At 46.6% G+C, this 23,723-nt stretch overlaps 1 protein-coding gene across 1 annotated transcript; it reads left to right on the forward strand.

The window, feature by feature from the left end:
• Positions 1-3,529: 3,529 nt before the first annotated feature.
• klf5l (Kruppel like factor 5 like) lies at positions 3,530-22,315 on the forward strand. Its single transcript, XM_030362499.1, has 4 exons — positions 3,530-3,845; positions 12,021-13,053; positions 13,851-13,910; positions 19,981-22,315. The coding sequence occupies exons 1-4, from the start codon at positions 3,708-3,710 to the stop codon at positions 20,157-20,159; spliced, it is 1,410 nt and encodes a 469-aa protein (XP_030218359.1). The 5' UTR covers positions 3,530-3,707; the 3' UTR covers positions 20,160-22,315.
• The last annotated feature ends 1,408 nt before the right edge of the window (positions 22,316-23,723 follow it).

Below are 23,723 nucleotides of genomic sequence, written 5' to 3' on the forward strand. Positions count from 1 at the left end.
TGGTTATATAGAAAACGGGTATGAATGGACAATAAAAAAATACAAATATGAAAACACGCCATAAAGGTAAAGAGGAGGTGTGCCGATGAATCTATACATTAAGGTTAGCCTGGTGGAGAAGCTTGATGGCCTGGAGGGAAAACGTGTTTGTGAGTCTGGTAGTCTGTGCACGGACTCTCCGGTAACGTGCTACAGACGGCAGCACCATGAACGGTCCAAGGTCTGGGCGGATTAAAGCTTTAGGTATTCTTTTTGCTTCCCTAAGGCATGGCGTGTGGCAGACGCCTTGCACGGAGGGGAGGGGATGCGCTCTGGAATCGAACCTGAAGGCCGGGACCACTTTTGAAGATGCCACTACCGCTACACTTGATTTCTGTGACCTACTGTCCGTCTGTCTGTCTCTCTGTCCCCTCCTGTCTCTCTGTCTATCTGTGTGTTTGTCTGACTGTTTTTTCCCTCCTGCCTCTCTTTCTGTCTGTCCGTCTGTATGAATGTCTGTACGCATGTATGTCTGTCTGTCCCCTCATGTCTGCCTGTCCCCGACTATCTGTCCGTCCCCTCCTTTCTGTATATCCCCTCCTGTCCGTCTGTCTGTCTGTCTGTCTGTCTGTCTGTCTGTCTGTCTGTCTGTCTGTCTGTCTGTCTGTCTGTCTGTCTGTCTGTTCCCTCCTCTCTGTCTGTTTGTCTGTCTGCTTGTCTGTCCATTCCCTCTTGTCTGTCTGTCTGTCTTTCTGTCCCCTCCTCTCTGTCTGTTTGACTATCTGCACAATCACAGCCTGTTCCCCATAGCAGGATTTCCACCTTGAGTCCACAAATCAACAGGACCCGCCCAGAGAGCCTCTGCAGCCAATCAGATGCCTCCATGTCTGCTACGCCATGCGCTACAACCCTTGGCATCGTTGTGGTGATTGGTTATCGTGTGAGGAGATTATATCTACAGAATGGTATTCTGTGGATTTTATCGTGGCTATAAATGTTGTGTGTTTGTTGTCGTGCTTGATCACAGTCGACCTGCTGCTGTAAAGTTGTCATGACCTGTGAGGTCTTCTTTTAGGTCGTCCGTACACCGAAAGGGGCCGAAACCCTTTTAGTTACACCCTTAAGTGGTAATTGATAGGGTTGAAATGTGAAACGCACTTTTCTAAATGTCAAATTGATAAATAACTGAAACAGGATTCTGTGTGTGCGCGAGTGCATGGGATGCATGTGTAATTCGAGGCGGAACTGTTGGTACACAGAGGTAATGATACACCCTTTTGTAATTTGCACACACATATCAAAGACACACACGTACACACACTCTCTCACACACACACACACAAACTGCCCACATTGAGCATGGTTGCCCCACAATCAGTCAAGCGTTCCAGGAAACAGTCATAAATTGAACGTATATTGACGCCTTAAATGCATCTAAGAAGAAACTAAAATGAGATACATACAGATAGGAAGGACCTATCAGGTCTGCCTTCTTGTTACAACGCAAAATAATCTGCAGATTTTCCACACCAAACACACACTCACACACACACACACACACACACACACACACACACACACACACACACACACACACACACACACACACACACACACACACACACACACACACACACACACACACACACTCTCTCCCAGTGCATCTATTCGTCTGGACTGTAGCAAGCATAGAGGAACCGGGGAGAACATAAAACAAACAATTGAGAATAAGCTGAACCAAAAATATTCGACCAGCAACTCCCTTAAAATACCCAAAAAGCACTTGAGTAAAGTAGAAGTCCTGTATTGGACATCCTAATTCAACAAACTAATCAAATTTTATCTGACTTTCCTAGCATTGCAAATCAGATTGGATCATACCAAAGCAACCAAACCCACCCATCATTAATCTAATCTAAACCTTACAGCAGGATGTGTTTTGATATAATTTTATGTATTCATATTTTATTACATATATATATAGGCCTATATATATATGTAATAAAATATGAATACATACAATTATATCAAACACATCCTACGTCAGTAAATATATATATATACTGACGTAAACAAAAACAACATATATATATATATATTGTTTTTGTTTACTTCTGCAGGGTTTAAACTCAATACTGGGTTGTTATTGCCTGTAGTATTATTAAATAGGGTCCAGGTTGACTGAAGTTGTTCTTTTAAGATCAAAAAATGGGCTGCTTGAAACTGCAATAGTGACAATTTCACTAATTGAGTTATCATTAGCTCTGACTGGCTCCTCTGAATTCAGCCAACAGTCACACCAGCAACGTGGCTCTGCTGTCTCCCTATGCTGCCTCTTCTTCGATGTGATTGCTTGCTGGACGTTCCCGGGAAGACTTGCCATCTTTCCATGGGTAGGAGAGTAGAGACTCATCCATGTCAGTAACACACGTGTTAATGCAAATAACTCCCCGGAGAAGGAGTTCTGTTTCAGTTCCAACCCATTCCTCCCATGAGCCTCCACCTGAATGTTGACAGCCACACCCCGTAGTGCCTTCACAAGTCATCACATGGCTACACATTTAAACATAGGCTGTCTCCGTGTGGGATGCAGCGAATGCACTTGTTTTTTGCATAAACAGTACTGTATAGGCTTTCTTTACGTGTGTGTTTGTGTGTGTGCTGTGTGTTCGTCCGTCTGTTGGGACTACGCCAAGAGAGAGATGAAGTCACCCTGCTGCCAGGTGTCCTGGCCTGCCCTCTACACCTGCTCCGCCAAAGTCTGTAGGCCTTCCCTCCGCCCCTGGGCCTATCACGTTTCACCATTTGGACGTTCCACAGTTGACAGGATGAGAGAGAGTGTGAGAGAGAGAGAGAGAGAGAGAGAGAGAGAGAGAGAGAGAGAGAGAGAGAGAGAGAGAGAGAGAGAGAGAGAGAGAGAGAGAGAGAGAGAGGAATGTTGAGCACCCAGTATTGTACGGCATTGTCTCACGGCATCTCCTCTGCTATGTGTTATCAAAGGTTGAAAGTAAAATAAACAGCCTCTAGTAACGTCTTTCTCTCTCTCTCTCTCTCTCTCTCTCTCTCTCTCTCTCTCTCTCTCTCTCTCTCTCTTTCTCTCTCTCTCTTTCTCTCTCTCTCTCTCTCTCTCTCTCTCTCTCTCTCTCTCTCTCTCTCTCTCTCTCTTTCTCTCTCGCTCTCTCACACACACACACCCCCCCCCAATGGTGTCATGGAAGGTGCACGTTTATCTCTCTCAGATCTTCATCTTCATCTCCGACATCATCCTCATCATCATCCTCATTGACAACACAACTGTGTGTTTGTGGCGTTGATGGCAATGATAGGGATTTACATGAAGAAGAACCTAAAGCAAACTAACATGTCCAAAATGTGCAAATGCTGATCAAACCTGTGTCAGACTATAGCTCATAAAAGATTTCCTCCCATCCTGGCGATTCTTCAGGTGTGTTCCACCTACCATGCAGATGATTGGACGAGGAGCGCCCTCCTCTGTTCTTATTGGCCCTCACGTTTGACGGTGTTTTGCCCAGGTGGGTCCATACTTGAGTTCAGGTAAATCCGTGTTACGAAGCAGAAGACAGAGGAGACGTCTTGGAGTTACCGCGCACCTGTTTCCAATGCTTGTACCAATAAGACAAAGAGACCCGCAGTGAAAACAATTATTTATACCGTAAAACTTAACAACAATACGCATTGTTTTTATCGGTTACATTTGACGTTTAGAGATGGCTGCGAGTGTAGGCTTGGCAATGAATCCGCCGCACACTGAGGAGCGGGCGGTGTTCACACAACTGAAGCCCGTGAGGATGACGGCGGGAGAATGCACCGAGGACTCGTCAGTGTTCGAGGAAGTCAAGCCCGCGGTGAGAACCCCGCACGAATTGGCGGTGTATTACTCCCATACGTTTCATCTTTAACTTCTGTTTTGACCAAAAATAAACACCGACGTGCGATCGCGAGATCACATAATGATCAGTTTATTATGATGGGGTTCGGTGTTTTGTGTGTGTGTGTGTGTGTGTGTGTGTGTGTGTGTGTGTGTGTGTGTGTGTGTGTGTGTGTGTGTGTGTGTGTGTGTGTGTGTGTGTGTGTGTGTGTGTGTGTGTGTGTGTGTGTGTTTGGGGGGTAGGGGGTCCTTAACTATTAATGGGTCGTTACAAATTGCTTTGTTGCTTTCTCGCGTTTGTCTTTGCAGAAAGATTGACAGGCTCTAACTGTCAGCCAGGTAACCCTTACCATCGTAAGGTTTACCTTTTGCCCTCCAGGTTAAAGTTACACACACACACAAACACACGCGCGCACACACACATGCACACACAATTTTTCACTACGCATAACTTATCAACATAATTATCATAAGCTTCTTCTAGCAGTGTACTATTGAATAAGGGTATAGCGACGTGACGTTGATTTTAAAAAGTGGTGGAAATTCTCAAGAACGGTAACTTGTCAACTGGCTTCATGTAAATATGGTTAGCTCTGCAGCTTGAATGTTAAAGTAGTCTCACAGTGATTCTGTTAGCCGCCAATTAGCCCAATACATAATCTGAGAAGAAACAAGTTTGTCTCAGGGTTATTTTCTGCATTGCCAGCAAATGTGTATGCTACAAATGCTTATGCTTGCCTTTCTCCAATTCTGCCTGGAGTTATGTTATATTGTTGTTCCTGTGTGCACAACAAACATGTTTTCCATTCATTTGATGAGACAAAACGCCCCCTCTGGGATTATGGTATACCGGTAATTCACACTCAAACTGATGCTTATAAACATATTACATAACAAGTTATGTTATAATGGTATTACTGCAGCTTATTGAATCGTGGAATCCGATAGCAATACATTCTAAATTCTGAAATCGTAAAAACAATCATGATATATTAACCACAATACATGGACATATTACCCTATAGAAGAGATGATGTTGCGTTGCGCATGAGGCTGTATGCCGTCAAACACACTCCATGCTGCTGCTTACCTCTACCTCACTCACAAACCTATCCGTCTATCTATCCGTCCACCTCTCACCCAGAAGCAGTCCATTCCACCGTTCTGTTAAAGAAAAGGTGCAAGCTGAGTCACTTCGAAGATTTTTAAGACCATGTGGCCATAACCCCCAACCAGCATTGATAAAGGCTACAGCACGGAGGGTACAGCAGGCTGAGCTGTACAGCCATGGTGGAGGAGACACCCAGGGAAATCCGTGAGCTCTGATAGGCGAGGGCTCAGTCGGCTGTGTCCTGGCAGACTTGGGCTACACACTACTCGCGATGTCCAGCAGAGATGCAGCCTCTGTCGTCCAGCCATCTATTGTACACGGATGTAGACAGTGTAACAATCCGTACAGATTTGAGCCACATCTTATGTTTAGATCTCTCATTGAAGAATTATTTGTGATATCTGATAAACACAGTTCTAAGAAGTCATTGGTGAAAAGAGGCGAAAGTCATTCTGGGTAACGACATGGTTATCACAATGTTACAAACATTAGGACAAGCAAACCCAGAATGTGATTACTGGGTGATAAAGACAGAGATCACGAGGTTGGACGTTCTGGAACCATCTCAAAGTGTGAGGCTGTAGGACTCCTTCAACAACACACCAACAGCCCGGCGTCTGGAGGCTTTGGCTCCTTTCTCTTTTAATCCGGCCAGAGAAAGATCGTTGCTCTCTGCTATTGTGACGGCGTTAGCAGAAAGAGAGAAAAAAAAAGGGGAAAAAGGGAAGTGAACCTGCTCGACGGAGCTTCTGCCGTGACAGCAGTATGCTGCCGGACCTGTTGGAGCAGGGCCTGAGACGCTTATCCTAATATCCAGTGTGGGGGCCTGGGGCCCGGGGGCCGGTGGGTGGGGGTGATGCAGCCCGGCCCCGGTGAGGCCGAGACGGGCCCCCGAGGCAGGGAGTGAAAGGCTGATGGGGGAGGTGGAGGAGGAGGGCTGAAAGGGGGAGGTGGAGGAGGAGGGCTGAAAGGGGGAGGTGGGGGGGGGGGCTGAAAGGGGGAGGTGGAGGAGGAGGGCTGAAAGGGGGAGGTGGGGGGGGGGGCTGAAAGGGGGAGGTGGAGGAGGAGGGCTGAAAGGGGGAGGTGGGGGGGGGGGGGGCTGAAAGGGGGAGGAGGAGGAGGGCTGAAAGGGGGAGGAGGGCTGAAAGGGGGAGGAGGAGGAGGGCTGAAAGGGGGAGTTGGGGGGGGGGGAGCTTGAAGGGGGGGGAAGAGGAGGGCTGGAGGTTGGGAGGGGGGGCTCACTCACTCACTCACTCGCTCACTCACTCACTCACTCGCTCACTCACTCGCTCACTCACTCGCTCGCTCGCATACACACAAATGCCCAGAGCTTCAATTAACAGTGTGTACTTACTTTCCCCATGGCTGGTCACAGATTGAGAGACAAGGAGGGCAGACAGACGCACACAACCCACCTAGAGGCTAGCAGAACTGCAGCGTTGTATAACGTAATACATCCATGAGTACAGCATGTGGTAGCATCCCCCACAGAAGACTGATGATGAAGACTGAGTTTCGTCAAGCATAAGAAATATGAATGGAGATGTCACCTGAGCATCTTGCTGTGTAGAGTTGAATTGATTTAATCTCTCTCACTCATGTCCTCCACTGGTGATGCAACAATCCTTTTTCTATGAAGGCCACAGGGATTCATTTGATTAAGCTGCAAAACGGTGGTATTAGCACCTGGCAGAACTAACTGCAGACCTTTTAACCTGAAGGTCATCCTGGATCATCAAGCACTCCTCCGTCCATCGTTGACCAGGACCCACCTGTTTAATGCTGCCGTCTCAGTGCTTCCCCCCCCCCCCCCCCCCCCCCCCCCCCCCCCCCCCCCCCCAATAAGTTACTCATATGAAACCCTGGATTCGGATTCCACCGCCATGACATCACCCAGTGGTCTTCCTGTAATTTGTCGCCAAGACGATGGGCCCACGAGTTACAGAGTTACAACCCCTGGCACCGGAACCCCCCCCCCCCCCATCCTCGTTGTGTGTCACAAGTTGTATGCTCATGGGTTTCCTGATCAATACTGTCCCCCCCCCCCGCTAGAGTTTCAGGCTCATCGTCAGACATGTGTCTTTTGTCTTGGCAACCAGAAGGGCTGTGATGGACTTGGGTTTTGCCTAACGATTTGACTGGGGGGGGCCGGGAGGGAGGGCACTTTGCATCTGATTCAGACCGACTAGGCCCTGTGCCTTCTGGACCCACACTGATTTGTGTTGTGTGAATCAGACCGTATGAGACATTGCTTGGCTCTCTTTCAAGTATTGAGTAAGTTGTTTGGGGAGGCGGTCTGCTCCTCCTTGGTTGGTTGATGGTCTGTCTGTCTGTCTTTCTGTCTCTCTCGCTCTCTGTCTCTCTCTGTCTCTCTGTCTCTCTGTCTCTCTGTCTCTCTGTCTCTCTGTCTCTCTCCCTCTCACTCACTCACTCACTCACTCACTCACTCACTCACTCACTCACTCACTCACTCACTCACTCACTCACTCACTCACTCACTCACTCACTCACTCTCACTCTCTTTCACATCTCTTCTTTCTTTCAGACACATGTCATGCGTTCATGTCGGGCATCGGTCCTGACCAACGAGTCCACGCAAAGCAGTGATGTGGATCACGGTGTGCGTGTTTTTCACACTCCAACGAGGTCACAACACAACCAATAGTCTTACCTGTCTATATGGCTGTCTAAGTACTCAATGTAAAGCGCTGTCCTCCTGTAGCACTGCACCCCTGCTGTACCCTCTTCTAAAAACAGTTTACAACATTCTCCCTTATCTGTCAGCTCATCGCCATAAACAGTAATCCCGGCTCTGAAAGGTTTTTGTTTGGCCTTACCTGCTTTGACCCTGGCATGTGCAGGCCTGATTCGAGAGATTTGGAAAGAAAAGTGTGTCGTTATTACATTATGGATATCTGAGGGCAAAGTACTAACTTCTCTCTGCATTCCTTAGAGCCGTAAAGGATCCATTACCACAGGTAGCCATTAGTTTAGAATGAACAGGAGTCTTGGTGTCGCTTGGTGCCTGTTTATGGCCTGAGGCTTGAGTAACACTCCCCACAGGACTTTCTAGATGGGGACGTTTGTACGGGCTGCCCAGCAGCTGGCTAGCATGTTTGACAGTCTTCAGAAATCCGAGGATCAAGCATCAAGCATCAAGCATCAAGGATCAAGGACAAAAAAATCAGAGGATTTGATCCTTTACTGATACCGTGCTTAACTCTGAAATACGTCACAGCACATTTTCTTGAAGGAAAAGACTTACCGGACCACCATGTCCGTTAAGTTACCACCACGTCAATGCATGTTTACTTAATTATCGATAGTTAGAGTTCATGCTCTCGTCCCTCTTCTAGATTCTATAGAACAATAAACCGAGAGAGACATATCGACCGAGGGTAGAGCCGAGTGTCGCCGTGTCCGGATGCATCGGAACCCCCCCCCCCCCCCCCCCCCCTCCCCCCGTCTATGGAACCCCTCGGAGCAGAACTGATAAGGCTCTGCCTGTTGTCCGCTAATCTGGGATCCATAGTGGGCTGAGCGCGTACATGTCGTCCAATGATTAACCTCAGCGGTCTGTGGTTGCTCTAATAACCTCAGCCGGAGCACCCCCCCCCCCCCCGCCCCCCTCCCTTCCCACTGCGCTTCACGTCTCCTATGTTGATAAACAAAGCGTGCGTTTGTCATCTTGACCCCGGGGTCCACAAGGTCGAGAAAGAGAGAGAGAGAGAGAGAGAGTTGGAGAGAGCCCTAGTCACGGAAAGGCAACCAAATCCCCCCCCTCCCCTCCTCCCCGACCCCTATCTTGTTCCTTTTTTAATAGTTATTTATTTCTTTGCTTCCTGTTTTCCAACGACTACGTCTTGACTTGGTGTCTGTTAATATTCAACCCGACGTGGGATTCGATCTCTCAAGGCCAGCTGCCCGTCATCCGTCCTTCTTCCTCCTTGTGCAGCCAGAGGTGCAGGAGGCTCCGTCATCATAGCGATCACAAACAAGGAAGACTGGCCCTTACTGGACGCCGGTGGGGCTGGACAGGAAGTGGGGCGCCCGAGAGCCGAGAGTATCGTTCAGGGTGACACGGTAGGGCCAGGAGGGGACACGGCCAAGGGCACAGGGGCCACTACATCTGGCAGCAACACAGGGCCCGTTTGTACGGTGCGCTGAAAGGCAGGGGCCCAACAGTACCTGACCTCTGAATGGGAATGAAAGAGGGGTCTCTCTCTCTCTCTCTCTCTCTCTCTCTCTCTCTCTCTCTCTCTCTCTCTCTCTCTCTCTCTCTCTCTCTCTCTCTCTCTCTCTCTCTCTCTCTCTCTCTCTCTCTCTCTCTCAGATTGCACTGATGGAGGAGAGGCAGGGCGCAGTCGGACAGCGGGTCAACCAGGCATTGTGCCGCGATGGTCCGCGACAACGTGGCATTCTCACCAAACACATTTCGATACACACACACACACACACGGCCCCATCGTGGAGCCGGTCCATGCAGCCCCGTCCAACGGGGATGACGTGCAGAGAGACGGATCGGAGCGTTGCTATCAGCGGCCGGGGGAGGCGGAGGCTTGAGGGACGGAGCACCTTTAGCCTCTCTGGCTACCTGTACACGGCGTTGACGTAGCCGATGCTAACCTGACACAGCAGGCCCGCTGGATCCCGGCGCTGAAAGGCCCTGTCAACACTCAGCCGGCTCCGCCCGTGGAGCGGGGCCATACTGCGCCGCTGTGGGCTGGAGAGATGGGAGGGGTGGGAGGGGTGGGAGGGGCTAAGGGCGCTGAATCGGAACCTCATTAAGACGTTTGTTCACAGGCAATTGAACTCTTTATAGCCCTCGCTGGGACTTTGTGTGTTGCCCTGCGGGAAGCCTGGTTTTTCCCAGTTGTTCATTACTGGGGACGGCTGTAAATAGATGACATGGAGAATAGGATTGTTTCCTTGTCTTTCTCAAAGTTACAGATCAGAGATGAAGGTTTGCGTCGCATCAGTGTTTTAACAGTCGAGAGTATTGCTCAGGTTTTGACTCCAGATCCACACTCTGAGTAATTTTGTTTTTAATGCAAAGTCAATGTGCTTAACAAAAGCAATGGTACTTTTCTTACCTTTTAGTTTTTTTCTGTTATCACAGATTTGGGGGGTTTTGAGGAACTTAAAGCAGTACTATGGTAAAACAGAAGGCATTAGTGCATTCCCTCCACCTCCAGAATACTAATGCATCTAGCTCAGGGACACCCTAGCTTTAACTAATGACTCTTTTGTGACATGTGTCAGAGAGTTCCCCCCCCCCCACTCTTTGTTTCTGTAAAGCAATGTTGATTCTGTCATCAGCAAACACTCGGAAATATTTACCTTTTTATCTCCTCCTTCTCCTCCTCCTCCTCCTCCTCCTCCTCCACCTCTACCTCCTCCATTTTTCTAGTGGTTTATTATTCTTAATCACTCTTTCAATCTCTCTGTAATTTGTCATCATAGCATGGCCCCTTTGTTGACATCATTCTCTTGTCACCTTTCCAGCTGCGTTCTGCTGTGATTTGTGAGGGCTGCTGTTGATGCCATTCACTAGACCGTGATCACCTGACAGGTTTATTTTTACCCGTCAGAGTTTGGGTTTCACTCCATCTCTCCCGGGCTCCTCCTTTGTTTTGTATCTGCTCTCGGTTCCCTCTCTGTTCGCTCTCTTGTTCTTCAACAGACCCGGTCCTTAGCGTTACGAAATGCGAACACGTACACATACAGAGACACGCATAGAAATATGGTCAATCATAACATGAGCCTGTCAAAAGGGTGGGTGTGTGTGTGTGTGTGTGTGTGTGTGTGTGTGTGTGTGTGTGTGTGTGTGTGTGTTTTTGTGTGTGTGTGTGTGTGTGTGTGTGTGTGTGTGTGTGTGTGTGTGTGTGTGTGTGTGTGTGTGTGTGTGTGTGTGTGTGTGTGTGTGTGTGTGTGTGTGTGTGTGCCGGTATCCTCCAGCAAGCCAAGTCCTGCCCACCTGATCATTGTGTGCGTCTGTGTGCAGTACAGTAAATACTCTCCACTGTGAATGACAGTTACACTCAACGCCAGAGTCTTTCTTTGTCTCTGTCTCTGTCTGTGACCTACGACAGCAATAAATCAGTGTATGTCGCCATATGATCCCATGCATGCCAGCAGCCTGTCATGATGAGATCAACGCTAGGTAGGAGCAGCGGGCGCGAAGCCGCGTGGTCAAGAGAAACGAGTTCCACTTCGAGGGAGGAATCTCTGGAATGGAGCAAAAGGAATGGTCTTTTATCACCAGGAATGACTGGATGACTCACTCACTTATTTCACTCCTTCCCTTGTCACTTACTCTTTTACAGTTCTGCCCTCCAGTACCGTAATTAAACTCAACCTGACTGTAGTTGGATGGCTCTGGTAAACGTCTATGAGTCTCCCAGGGTTGTAATGCTGCTGCCTGTTTTACAATTGTCACTCATTTTAAGATGTTTTCACTTCTGTGGAATTTCAGTTTGATCTGATAAAGTAGTTGTACGTTGCCCCCATGCATTCTCATATTTGCAACACAAGGGTTGGCAGTTCCAGATTGTTATCGTTAATGAGAACATTTGAATAATAACCGGGCTTCACAAAAAAAAGATGACTACCTGAAACTGTATTGTATGTTTTCAAAACAAACTATCCAATACCAACTTGGTTTTCGTAATTCCCAATTTATGCATAAGACTAGTATTTTTGGTTTATCTTCGATCTTCAAAATCAGTTTTAGGTCAGTTTTAGGCCACACTTTTTAGCTTTTTCAGCCCTCACAAATATCTAAAATAAAAAAAATGAAAATAATAAAAAACTAAACTCAAACTGTTTTCCCATAAATATAAGCGAAACTAGGACCAACACCTAAAAACGAAACAGAAATTGAAAGCAAATTCGAAACCAAAAAATATAAATAACAAATGAAGGATCTTTCATAACCTCGTGGCACTGTTCACTGAAGTCCATTCAAAGTGTTCCGTCCCGTGCTAAACACAGAAGGTACCTTTTTATAACCTCTGGCCCTGCTCCTGCTGTTTGTTTCAGACCCACTTGGAGCTAGAGAAGTACCTCCCCCTCTCCGGCAGCCCCCTGATGGCCCCGCCCACCGCCACCTCCCCGGACAGGAAGTACCGCCGGGAGAGCGCCTCGACGGTGGACGAGTTCTTCTCCGAGGAGAAGCCCGTGGCGCCGTACAGCCTCAACATCAACGTCATCCTGCCCAGCACCACCCACCTGCGCACGGGGCTGTACCGCTCCAACACCAAGCACATCAAGACGGAGCCGGGCCTGGAGGCCCCCTGCACGGTGGGCCCCGCCTCCCAGGCCCTGCCCGACTTCACCTCCGTCTTCAGCATGTCCCCGGGCGTCAACCACATGTTCCTCAAGCCGGAGCTGAACCCCAGCGAGGTGAGCCACTCCCAGCAGCAGCAGCAGCAGCAGCAGCAGCAGCAGCAGCAGCAGCCCTCCCTGGGCATGGACCTCCAGATCGGGCCCCCCGCCCCCCAGCCCCAGGTGTACCACATGCCCCACGCCGACCTCACCATGACCTTGACCCACAGCGCCCAATCGGGAGCCGGCGCCAACTGCGGCCGGACCATGCTCAACCTGGGCGTGACGACGTCGGCGGGCGGGGACTATACCATGTCTGACCACCAACAGCATCTCCCCCCCCACCACCATCAACAGCAGCACCATCAGCAGCACCAGCACCAGCACCAACACCAGCAGCAGCAGCAGCAACAGCAGCAGCAGCAGCCCCTCCATTACTACCAGCCGTCGCCGGGGAGCGGCCCCCACCACCAGCCCCACAGCCTCCCCCCATCGCCCCCCAACTCCCAGCCGGGGAGCCCCGACGGCCACGCGGAGCTGGGTCTGCTCCCCCACCGGCTCTCGGCCGCCACGCCCCCGCCGCCCCCTCCTCCCTACCACCAACGGGCGGGGGGCATGAAGATCCACGGCATGTCCCATCACACCATGCTGATGACCCACGGCCAGGGCGTCCTGACCGGGCCGCGCTACAACCGGCGGAACAACCCCGAGCTGGAAAAGAGGAGGATCCACTTTTGTGACTTCCCAGGTGGGCCCAGTTCAAGTCTCTCACTCTGTCTCTGTCTCTGTCTGTCTCTGTCTCTATTTCTTTGTCTCTGTCGCTGTCTCTCTGTCTCTGTCTCTCTCTCGCTCTGCCTCTCTGGCTCTGGCTGTCTCTGACTCCCTCTGGCTCTGTCTCTGACTCTCTCTGTCTGTCGATCTGTCCCTAGCTCTGCCTCTGTCTCTGTCTCTGTCTGTCTCTGTCTCTCACTCTCTTGATCTGTCCCTTGCTCTGCCTCTCGCTCTCTCGCTCTGTCTCCATCTCTCTCGCTTTCTCTGGCTCTCTCGCCTTCATGCGCTCCCTCTCTCTGACTTTTTTTTCCCTCTTTCTTTCTCTCTCTTACGTTTTTTCTTTTGTTCTTTCTGTGGGTTTAATCATCCACTGAGGTTGACAGAAACAAAGGAACAAAGGGAAGTTGGATGGCCGTGCGATAATTCCTCGCTTACTTTTGGTGGTTCTGACTTCCCGGTTGTACTGTGCTTCATCCCACTGGTTATCCATCATATTTAACCTGTTCAATAATCCATGGGTCATCTGAGTCATGAATATAAACGCAGTAAACAATTCCAAAGCCAAAGGTAGTCGTTATTAATAATTAAATAATGTGTTATAGAAGTGTAGTGATCCGAGTAGCCTTGCGGATCGGGCGATCCTTGGTTTGAACCCAAGTGTCTGGAGCTTAACCTTTAGCCATCCATTAGCAGCATGCTACCTGCTCCTTTATGTATCTGCTTCAGCAACTGCTACATTTAGCTTATTTTGGGTTTCTCTTTCTTGTTTTACAGGGTGCACCAAAGTTTACACAAAGAGTTCTCACCTGAAGGCCCATCAGAGGACACATACAGGTAGGAATAACATTTTACTTCTGTGAAAATGCTATGGAATATGGTGTGACAAACAGTCTCAGACCCAGCCTCCTGGATTAGGTCTGGTAATGGATTTGGTCTGTGGCTGTGTGTCATACAGTGTTGGATCTTCATGGAGAGAAGCTTAATGGTGTGGATTCAGGTTCAGGTTACTTTATTCGTACCCTGAGGTAGATTAGTTTGCAAAGAAAGAGCTTGGGCATCTATCACATGAACAAACCCGCATCATAAGATAATGCGTGTACAATGGGCTTGAAGATATTGTGCTCAAAGAGGGATTATCAATCAAAATAACAATGCCTTCGGAGCTCTGCAGCGTTAGCGATCTGAAGTGTGTTAGCTCATTATGTTTAGACACTGCCCAAGTTGTTCATACTGAAAGTAAATACGATCAACTCCGCTGTGAATCTATCTTTGTCCCATTCTAAAGTACAGCCTTTGCCTGAATAAATACACCCATCCTTGTACACTAGCGGCCAGAAACACTTACTTTCTATTCGGTCATTAGGATTATGTTCAATTGTATTTGATTGTCAATGGCAAAAAAATATTACGTTATGTTATATATATGCAAACATTCACACAATCATTTTGTTTTGCCGCAGCTACACGCTCAATGTAAATGCCATTACTCCTCCCTAACAGCAGACCACAGCTTTGACAGGACAACACTCTGTGAGGCTGTAATGTATTCACGCCATGTGTGAATGCCAAACTTTACCCATGACTGGTTGGTCTCTTGCCAGTGGTTTCTGATCAAAACAGGCCACGCAAGCACGCCTAAACTGTCAGCGTCGCCACAGAGCACCTAATTGGGAAACGCCCTGGCTTTCAAGACTGAAAGTACGCATTATACGCCCGTGCCAAAGACTTTCATCAACCGTTCATACCTGTGTTGCGGTGAAAGAGAGGCGGAGGGAGTACACAAACGCATTCAGGTGTCCCGCTCATGTGCAGCGCATGTGCAGCGCATGCCATCGGGGCACATCTGCCAAATTTTTGTAGTAGCGAAAGATATCTGATGGTTGAATAGATGCTAGAATAGAATCAACAGACTGAAGTAACGGCTGAGAAAGTCACTTTGGGACGTTTTTATTGTGGATCTGCCAATGGAAAATAAAGAGCTCGCTAGCGGACAATGTGATGAATATAACTAGTTTTAAATGAACACAGCGTCCATTCTGTTTAAGCAGCACCGTGTACTTCCTGGAAATGTGCCCAGTTTCACTACACCGGGAAACCAAAAGTTTGTGCGTGTGCGTGTGCGCGTGCGCGTGTGTGTGTGTGTGTGTGTGTGTGTGTGTGTGTGTGTGTGTGTGTGTGTGTGTGTGTGTGTGTGCGTGTGCGTGTGCGTGAAGAAGGAAAGGCAGCAGACGAGCAGAGGGAAATTAAATCAAAACCAACAGCAAACCCGCGCCTCTGGGTGGTGGATTTGACAGTGCTCAAAGAAAGAGGGGGAGGAGAAAACCAGAGAGCAGGGATAGCGATTGGCTAGCCTAGGCTCAAATAAATAAAACAAATAGCATAGAGATGTATAGACTTTCAACTTTTACTGGTTAAATATATTTTTTATTCGCACAGAGTAGGACCGGAGAGAATTGGGTTGGGCTTGGAGGGTTGGAGTTTGACATTTGTCAAACCATTCAAAGGTAAAGTTTCCTTAGGTCTGAAACTGGTTTGTAGTGAAGACATGAGACGAATGGTGCTACAGGGACAGGCAAAAGGATGAATGAATGAATGAATGAAGTGGTGATCTCCGTCTCCAGTGTCAGTATTCCAGGGAGCTCAAATGAGGTGAAGGAATTAGAAACCAGTGGTTATCCGTTAATAGAGCCTCATTACTCTGGATGCCTTTCAGATTACCAGGCTTCCTCTCTGCCCCTCAGCCCATTCTTACTCGGGTACAGCTGAACGGGAATCAATTTAAACCGCGCCTAGCCTTGACAAGATATTTCCGTGTTCCCGCTTAAAGAGGACACATTTGATGATGATTCTTTGAATACGCATGCATGGGAGGGCCATGTTTCATTAAAAAATAAAGTGGAAATGTATGATTAAACCAGCAAATAAATATGAGGTGTTCTCGCTTGCAAATCAATGTTACCAACCAAGGATGAAGACAGACACCTGAAGTACTCTATACTACCATACTGGTCTATGGGAAAGAACAAAAATACAAAACGAATGCGAAGCGTTGTTTTTCTTGTGCTTATTTTCATACCATGTGCTGGGGAGTTTAAAGCTTTGTGACATATTTCCCACAGTTAAACACAATATTAGCTTAGCCATGCTCATTTGAAGTGGATGACGTTGACCTATCGTTTTCCTTTTGTCAATATTTTCTTTGAATCGCCAGTGCATTGTGCCACAGCTCCGATGAATACCTGTTCTCCCAGCATGCAACTGGCTCTGTCACTCTGTGCTTTTGTTCTCGCCATTCAACCGCTTTGACTCGTCCTGACAAACCAGTCCCTCAGAATCTCTCCACCCTGTGGTTTCCATCCAGCTCTTTGTGTGTGTGTGTGTGTGTGTGTGTGTGTGTGTGTGTGTGTGTGTGTGTGTGTGTGTGTGTGTGTGTGTGTGTGTGTGTGTGTGTGTGTGTGTGTGTGTGTGTGTGGTAACCTTTACTATGCCAAAGGTGCTGTTGGCTTGTTTCACAGCAGAGTACGGTTGGAGTCAGACTAGGGTCCCTGTGTGTCTCACACACAAGCACCCAGGTAGTTGAATACCTAACCCCCCACCTCCCGGTAGAATGTCTCACACCCAGCACTGATGTTTATTTGCATTCACATTTGCATCCATTTTGTACTTTTCTTATGTGTGTGTGTTGGAGCTCAACAAGCATGCATGGCTGCTCGTGAATGAGTCCATCTGGGCATACAAAGCCCAGAGAACATCCATCTAGCCACGGTTCGGGACTCCGGTCGATGGTAGTAGCATCGCCACTGGCCTGACCTGTTCGCATGTTATGCAACACATACCTCCATAGGGAACTGCTATAAAGTCATCGTCTGTGTGTGTTTCGGTGAGTGTCTTTGTGGCGCAGGGGTTGTGTTAGGACATTAGCCCTGAAGCCTTGTCCAGAAGTAGTTTATGTTTTTATGTTAGTTACACGCCGTCGCCTATTCTTTCTGGACTAGAAGCCAGCTGAATATCGTGTGTGTGTGTGTGTGTGTGTGGGTGTGGGTGCGTGTGCGCGTGCGTGCGTGCGTGCGCAAGCAAGTCACTAAGATACATGAAGTGTACTACGTGTGTTTTTTGTGTGCGTGTGTGCGTGCGTGTTTGCACAGCGCAGTGCTATCAGTGAGATTAGGGGGCCCCATCCCTCTTTCCAAACACTTGTGGAGGTGATTAAGGGGGGGGGGGGGGATGTGAGCTGGTGAGCACCTGAAGAGCCTGATGGCATTTACTCTCTGACTCAACCTGACCACACACAGATTGCTCTGCTCCTTTCCCAACCGGCGTCCCGCCGTATCTCGATAACCCCGGCGTGTTGCTACATGGCTAGCTCTGGAACGACCATAAAGTGTGTGCAAATGTATGCCTTTCATGCCCCTCCCGGTCTTCCCCCTATACCCCTGTGTGTGATGTATGCGTGTGGGGTCTTTCTTTCACAGCTGTGTGTGTTTTTGTGTGCGTGTGTGTGTGGTCTTTGTTTCGAAGCTGTGTGTGTGTGTGTGTGTGTGGGGGGGGGGGGGGGGGGTCTTTGTACCAGGAATAAGTGTGTGTGTGTGTGTGTGTGTGTGTGTGTGTGTGTGTGTGTGTGTGTGTGTGTGTGTGTGTGTGTGTGTGTGTGTGTGTGTGTGTGTGTGTGTGTGTGTGGGGGGTTGTGTGTTTCTGGGTTCTCCGGCTGTGTATAGTCTGTTTGTCATTCTCCTGTTTATTGACTCTGCAGGTAATGGGAGAGGGAGGAGGCCCATGCATTTGACCCAGGGAGTAAAGCTATAGAGCTAAATCAAACACACCTGCTCCCTGAATCACTCGTCCTCGCCCCACAAAAAATCTCTGTCCGGGCATTTCTCCGGTCTCTTTATTCTCTCCTTTCTTAACTTTTAAAGTATTCAATCGTGTCCTTTTTGAATACTCCTTTTCATGGTTCATGTACACAGTGACTTTCAGGACTGCATACAAACATGAGCAGTGGTAGTAATAATAATAATGCAGTCAATCACTACCATCCACTCTTCCTACATGTTCCACTGGTCCCCCTTATCAGCCATCTCCCGCCTCCAGTGTTCTTTGGACCCTCCTGATTGGCTAATGGCCAATCGCTCTGTGATTGATGGTCTAATATCGTCGGCTATCTAATCAGAACACCGCCGCTAATGACCACTTTAGGAGGTGGTTAAGGACACCCCCGCACTACCTTGACATTGGTATGGTCTCTGGAGTACGTCTCTATAGATTATATCCGTAATGGAAAGAATTTGAAGTTTGTGTGTAGTTATTTTCTTTCTTTCTTTGTTCTTCACACTCAATTACAACACACATGGTACAAAATGTGCTGGGTTCCTCAAATACATAATGTTCACTCATTCAAATAATTGGCCCGGTAGTTAAATCGAGGCTATTCTTTTGTCTTTTTTTTCTGCCTAGCACGTCTATCATTTGGTTGGAACATTCCCGCATAATTTGTCAAACGAAGAATGACCTGATGAAAGCACCGGAAACCTTACCTGTCTTGCAGATCATGCCATGGTTTTAATACAATTCACACCTTTCACACATTAATGCATACACACTGGAAACACAATTATATTAAGTAATATTATGTTATGTTATTTCTCCCTCTCCAAACTTTTAGAATAGAAAGAGAATATAATATAATATAATTTGAATGCTTTGAGGTGGACAGGAAAAGCCCTTCCCAGAAGCCTAATCTCTACTTTGTTTCTATACATAAACACATACAAAAAACTTGCCGTGATCTTCACTCTGACTTAACTGATATGGGCCTTAAAGCAGTTTTTCAATTCCTTTAGATATGGATGAATCACACACACCCACACATTCATATGCATTATTACAGTTATAACTATCGCTACGCAAACATTTGTCCTATTTTAAAGAGTCTTCAGTTGTCATAGGCTGTTCATAGGCTAAGGATTCTTGGGATGAAGTAAATACACTTTATCTTATGTGTGTGCGACTGTGCGTGTGTGTTTGTTTGTGTGCGTGTGTAGATGGAGGTGTGTGATGCAAGAGCACTTTTTCATTGACGAGGTGGAGTCATTAAGCTCTTGTGTGAGGTGTGTGCGTGCACAAGCCTGTTCTGCCTGTTTAAACAGAAATCCACTCTTTATTTTTTTTAAGCTAGGTTTCAACAATGTTATTGAGACACACACACACACACACACACACACACACACACACACACACACACACACACACACACACACATTTACTTTAATGATATATAGTCACGAAGGTGTTCTGTTTTTTAATGGTTATAGAACCCACTCAGACATACAAATGAATACTGTACTGCCGCCAACCATAGACTGCCATTGGGTTCTCACAATGCATTTGTGAATACACTCAACTGCAGATCATTTCACCTCATCAGCAACCTCTGATGTGACTTCTTGAATCTTTAAATGTTTGAAGAATTGGTGACACACACACACACACCAAGGATGACTGAAATCGAGTTGTATTTTATGCTACTGAATGCCGCAAATCTTGTTTTGTAGTGGTTCCTCACTTATGAATATTTTCTGGGTTCCTTTCTGATATGAGAACTTCCGACAACCCCCGACAGGCCATTTAGATATTTTCAGTGTGACAATGTATGTTTCCCGGTTGTGTAAATAGGACTTTTGATGTGGACAGATTATCTCTATACCATAGGATCGTGTACTATGTTAGCTTGGTCCTTTTCAAAAAGCTTTGGGTAGCCTTATAATGAATGGAATAGATTTGTCATAAAACAAATGAACTAACTAACATTTGTTACCCTCTTTCTTTCCCTATGCTTCATCTCCTCCCCATCCTCCCTCCTTTCCTCCTCCTCCTCCTCCTCCTCCTCCTCCTCCTCCTCCTCCTGCAGGGGAGAAGCCCTACCGGTGTACCTGGGAGGGCTGCGACTGGCGCTTCGCCCGCTCGGACGAGCTGACGCGTCACTACAGGAAGCACACCGGCGCCAAGCCCTTCAAGTGCGTGGCGTGCAGCCGCTGCTTCTCCCGCTCCGACCACTTGGCTCTTCACATGAAGCGCCACCAGAACTAACCCTGTTCCCCCGGCAAGCGCACGCTACCGCCAGACACGATGTCCAGCTGGTCCAGGTGGTGGATACACAAACAGAGACGGTTGTAGTCTGTCCGCACGCCCGCAGGGTGTGGGTTGAGTTAAAGTTGTTTCAGCATACACGCGCGCACACTTGCGCAAACGCCATGTATATATTTATATATGTACTTATACTGTAAACACAGACATGCCAATAAACATTTGTGCTCTTCCACAATGCATTTGGGAGGACACTGGACACCAAACTGTTGGTTCTTATCGGCCGCGACATCCTGAGTGTTCCCTTATGGCCTTTGTGGACACACTGTAACTCTTGGTCCTGTGTAAACATTTGTATATATACTTTGGGTGTATCCCAAAATGCAACGAATGTATTGAAATGTATACTTGACAATTATAATTTTTTTTATCATGTTTAATATTTTTTTAATCGGGTCAATATTTAGGCCCTCCCGCGGTGTCGTAATCCACTCGATCGCAAACCGAAAAAAAAATCCGCTAATATTTTGTAACAGTTTTGTGGAAAAGTAAATGATAGGCTGGATGGTTGTTGTGCTCAGGCTGTTCTTCCCAGGCTGTGCCCGCTCACGCCCCTGGGTGAACAGAGCCGCTCACCCGTGTTTGTGTTCATAACCAAACTGGTTGCTATGACAACGGAACTCAATTGACGACAGCCGGTTTACAACGTCTATTCATATTTTTTCTATTCAAACACTTCAAACACAGAGGAATGAAAGACGAAGATATGAGGGCTTCTTTATAAATTGTATGGTTGTTATTGTAATTATTACGTATGAATGATGCGCTAAGTTAATCTTGCACTCGATTGTTTTTTTCTAATATTATATAGCGACTAACTGGTAAGTTAGTGCTGGAAAATTCAAACTATTTAACTGCTTAGTTTGTTTGGCCAGTTGGTTTGCTGTAATTGTATCACATCAAAATATAAAGTGCCGACATTCTCATTCTGGGTGAATGAGAGCGAATGGCTTTTCCATTATTTGGAACTTGACTTGCTCACAACTGTCAGCTATACTATGCTGTATACAAGGCAATGGTGATTCTTTAATTCAATCAAATAACAAAAATTTTCTTATTGTTATTGTTAATACTTTTAACCAAAGGCACTTTGTCAACTCTAACAACTCCAACCCCCCCCCCCCCCCCCCCCCCCTAATATTTAAACAAAGAATTGTCAGGAAAGAAAAATAATGATCACACTTCATTTCCTCAGATGCACTTTGTATTAATGTTTAAAGTGACTCTATATTTTAACTGTGTCCAATAATATGATTCGTCTACGGATACATTTTTATTATTTTGAACAGTCTGCCTTTCCCTTTTGTTGTTCATAGGTCACCCTGGTCATTACCTCTGTCTTCATGTTTTAACTGTCACTTTAACCTCTGTCTTTTTTCATCTGTGTTTAACTGTATGTGCTCTCTACGAGACAAGTCAGTTGGCACGCTGAATGTAAAGCCCAATGTTATTTAAACTGAGGGACGAAATAGGCTAGGTTTATTTAAACCTTCCTGGGATTCATGCATTCCTACAGAAATTACTTTTAACCGCAGCAAAGCCTACTCAGGCAGGTTGAAAGCTCACTCAAAAGTAAATGTTGGATTTTGTTTCATTGGCTGTGATTGACGGCTTGGCCGACGACATCATAAAACGTCTGCCGTAACTTGAGGCTAACATAATTAGTGGTACTACGGACATGGGGAACACTGCTTTGTTCCCTATATGCTGGTTCATCTAAGACTGATCCTGGTATTTTTCCGTTGTGTTTTCTTCTTTTTCCTTGTCTTCTGGTCGCCTTGATTTTTTTCAATGCTATCTTCAGTAATGTCCTTTTGACCGCATACTTTGTACATAAGTGTACGTTTGTAAAACAGAGCAATTGTAAATATTTGTTTTTCACTAATTATTATTTTTTTAAATATGAACAAACGGGCATTTAGACAAGTAGTCCATGATTGATTGGGTAAATCTTTTGATACTAGAAAATGTTTGGATAACAATGAATCAGTTTGTGTACAATATTATGAGGAACAAGTTTTGGTTTATTTACTGTTTTACGTGATAGTTTCTGTTTGAGTCAAATAGGAAATTGTAATAAAACATTTTTTAGATATCTATTTTCTTCTGAGATTTTGTGTCATTCTTTTGGCACATTTGTGTCCACCATTTTCATTTGATCAGGAAGAAAATCCAATGAACGACTTGATAAAAATCTGCAAAACCGAAGTCGGGGGCCATTTGCACAACATGGCTATTAGATCTGCTTGAATATTAGATTTTTGAATTTGAAAAATAACCACAAACTCAGGTGTAAATGTGTGATATGAGCATAATGACTATGATAATTATATGACTATTCCCACACCTAAAGGATTAGATTCCCATACCGCTGTGGTCCTTATTACAGCTGTGTGGGTACAAAACCCATATTTAAACTTCTCCGTTGTCTTGTCTTTTTGGAGCGAACTTCCCCTTTAAACTTGACTCCTCAATGGAAAGGATGGCAGTCAAATGCATATCTTAAAACAGGTGGACATTTCCATTGGTTCCCTTGAACTAAACAACAATAAGTCAAGTTCTGTTCATCATTCATTCAGATCAGTTAATATCCTGGAAAACAAGTCCAACCGGAGAGCCGCACAAAACACTCTAAACGATTGCGCAAACATTTCACAAAAACAAACCAAGCCAACTTATTCAGTGGGCTAATTATTGTAAAAAATAAAAAGAAGACAGTTTTGAGTAACCCCAATGTGTCGGTTTAACTAAAAAACAAGAGAGTGGTTGGTCCAACTAAAACCAAAATAAAAAAAAACGATGCCATATTTTGTAGCAACAACTAACCACAAAAGTTCAGCCCTGGAAGGACAAGACTTTGAAGATAAGCGATCTATACAGGACGGCAACAAATATTCCTATCTCGATGAGGGCTATAAAGCGCGGTTAGACATTAAGAGGTTATTGAGAGAATTCTGCATTTCTTTTGACTAAACAAAGCCAAAACGTGGTTAATAATTTGCCAAAGCATGGACTGTTCCCAATATGGCTGAGTGGGTTTATAGACATGGCACTGTGTCTGCATGTTGTGACAGGTGAAAGGTAGACCTGCAGAGCTGCCCTGTTTGAACAACACAAAGAGGTCAGTCGTTTGAGAAACGTGCACCACAAAAGAAGAAGGAGAAGAATAGGCTGCGACATAAAGAGCTGCAGGGTGGAGCAGTGCTTTGGCCTTATACCATAATGCCATAGAGTATGGCGCGGTTCAACTGGTCATTAGTGAGGAGGACGCCCATGTTGTTGAAGCGAGAGTGCCTCAATGTTTGTGTGTGTGTTTATTGCCTGTCTTTAAACAGAGAGAGAGAGAGAGAGTGAGAGAGAGAGTGAGAAAATATTGGTAGAAGCATCCTGGCATCTACTGTATATACAGAGAGTATGTCTCAGCAAGTCGGAGGGCCTCAGAGTCGTACCAATCATCCACACTGCCAAAGTGCTGCTGAGCATGGCCCCCTGAAACCATACATGCCC

Source organism: Gadus morhua, chromosome 7 (genome assembly GCF_902167405.1).
Source record: "Gadus morhua chromosome 7, gadMor3.0, whole genome shotgun sequence".
Classification (NCBI taxonomy): domain Eukaryota; kingdom Metazoa; phylum Chordata; class Actinopteri; order Gadiformes; family Gadidae; genus Gadus; species Gadus morhua.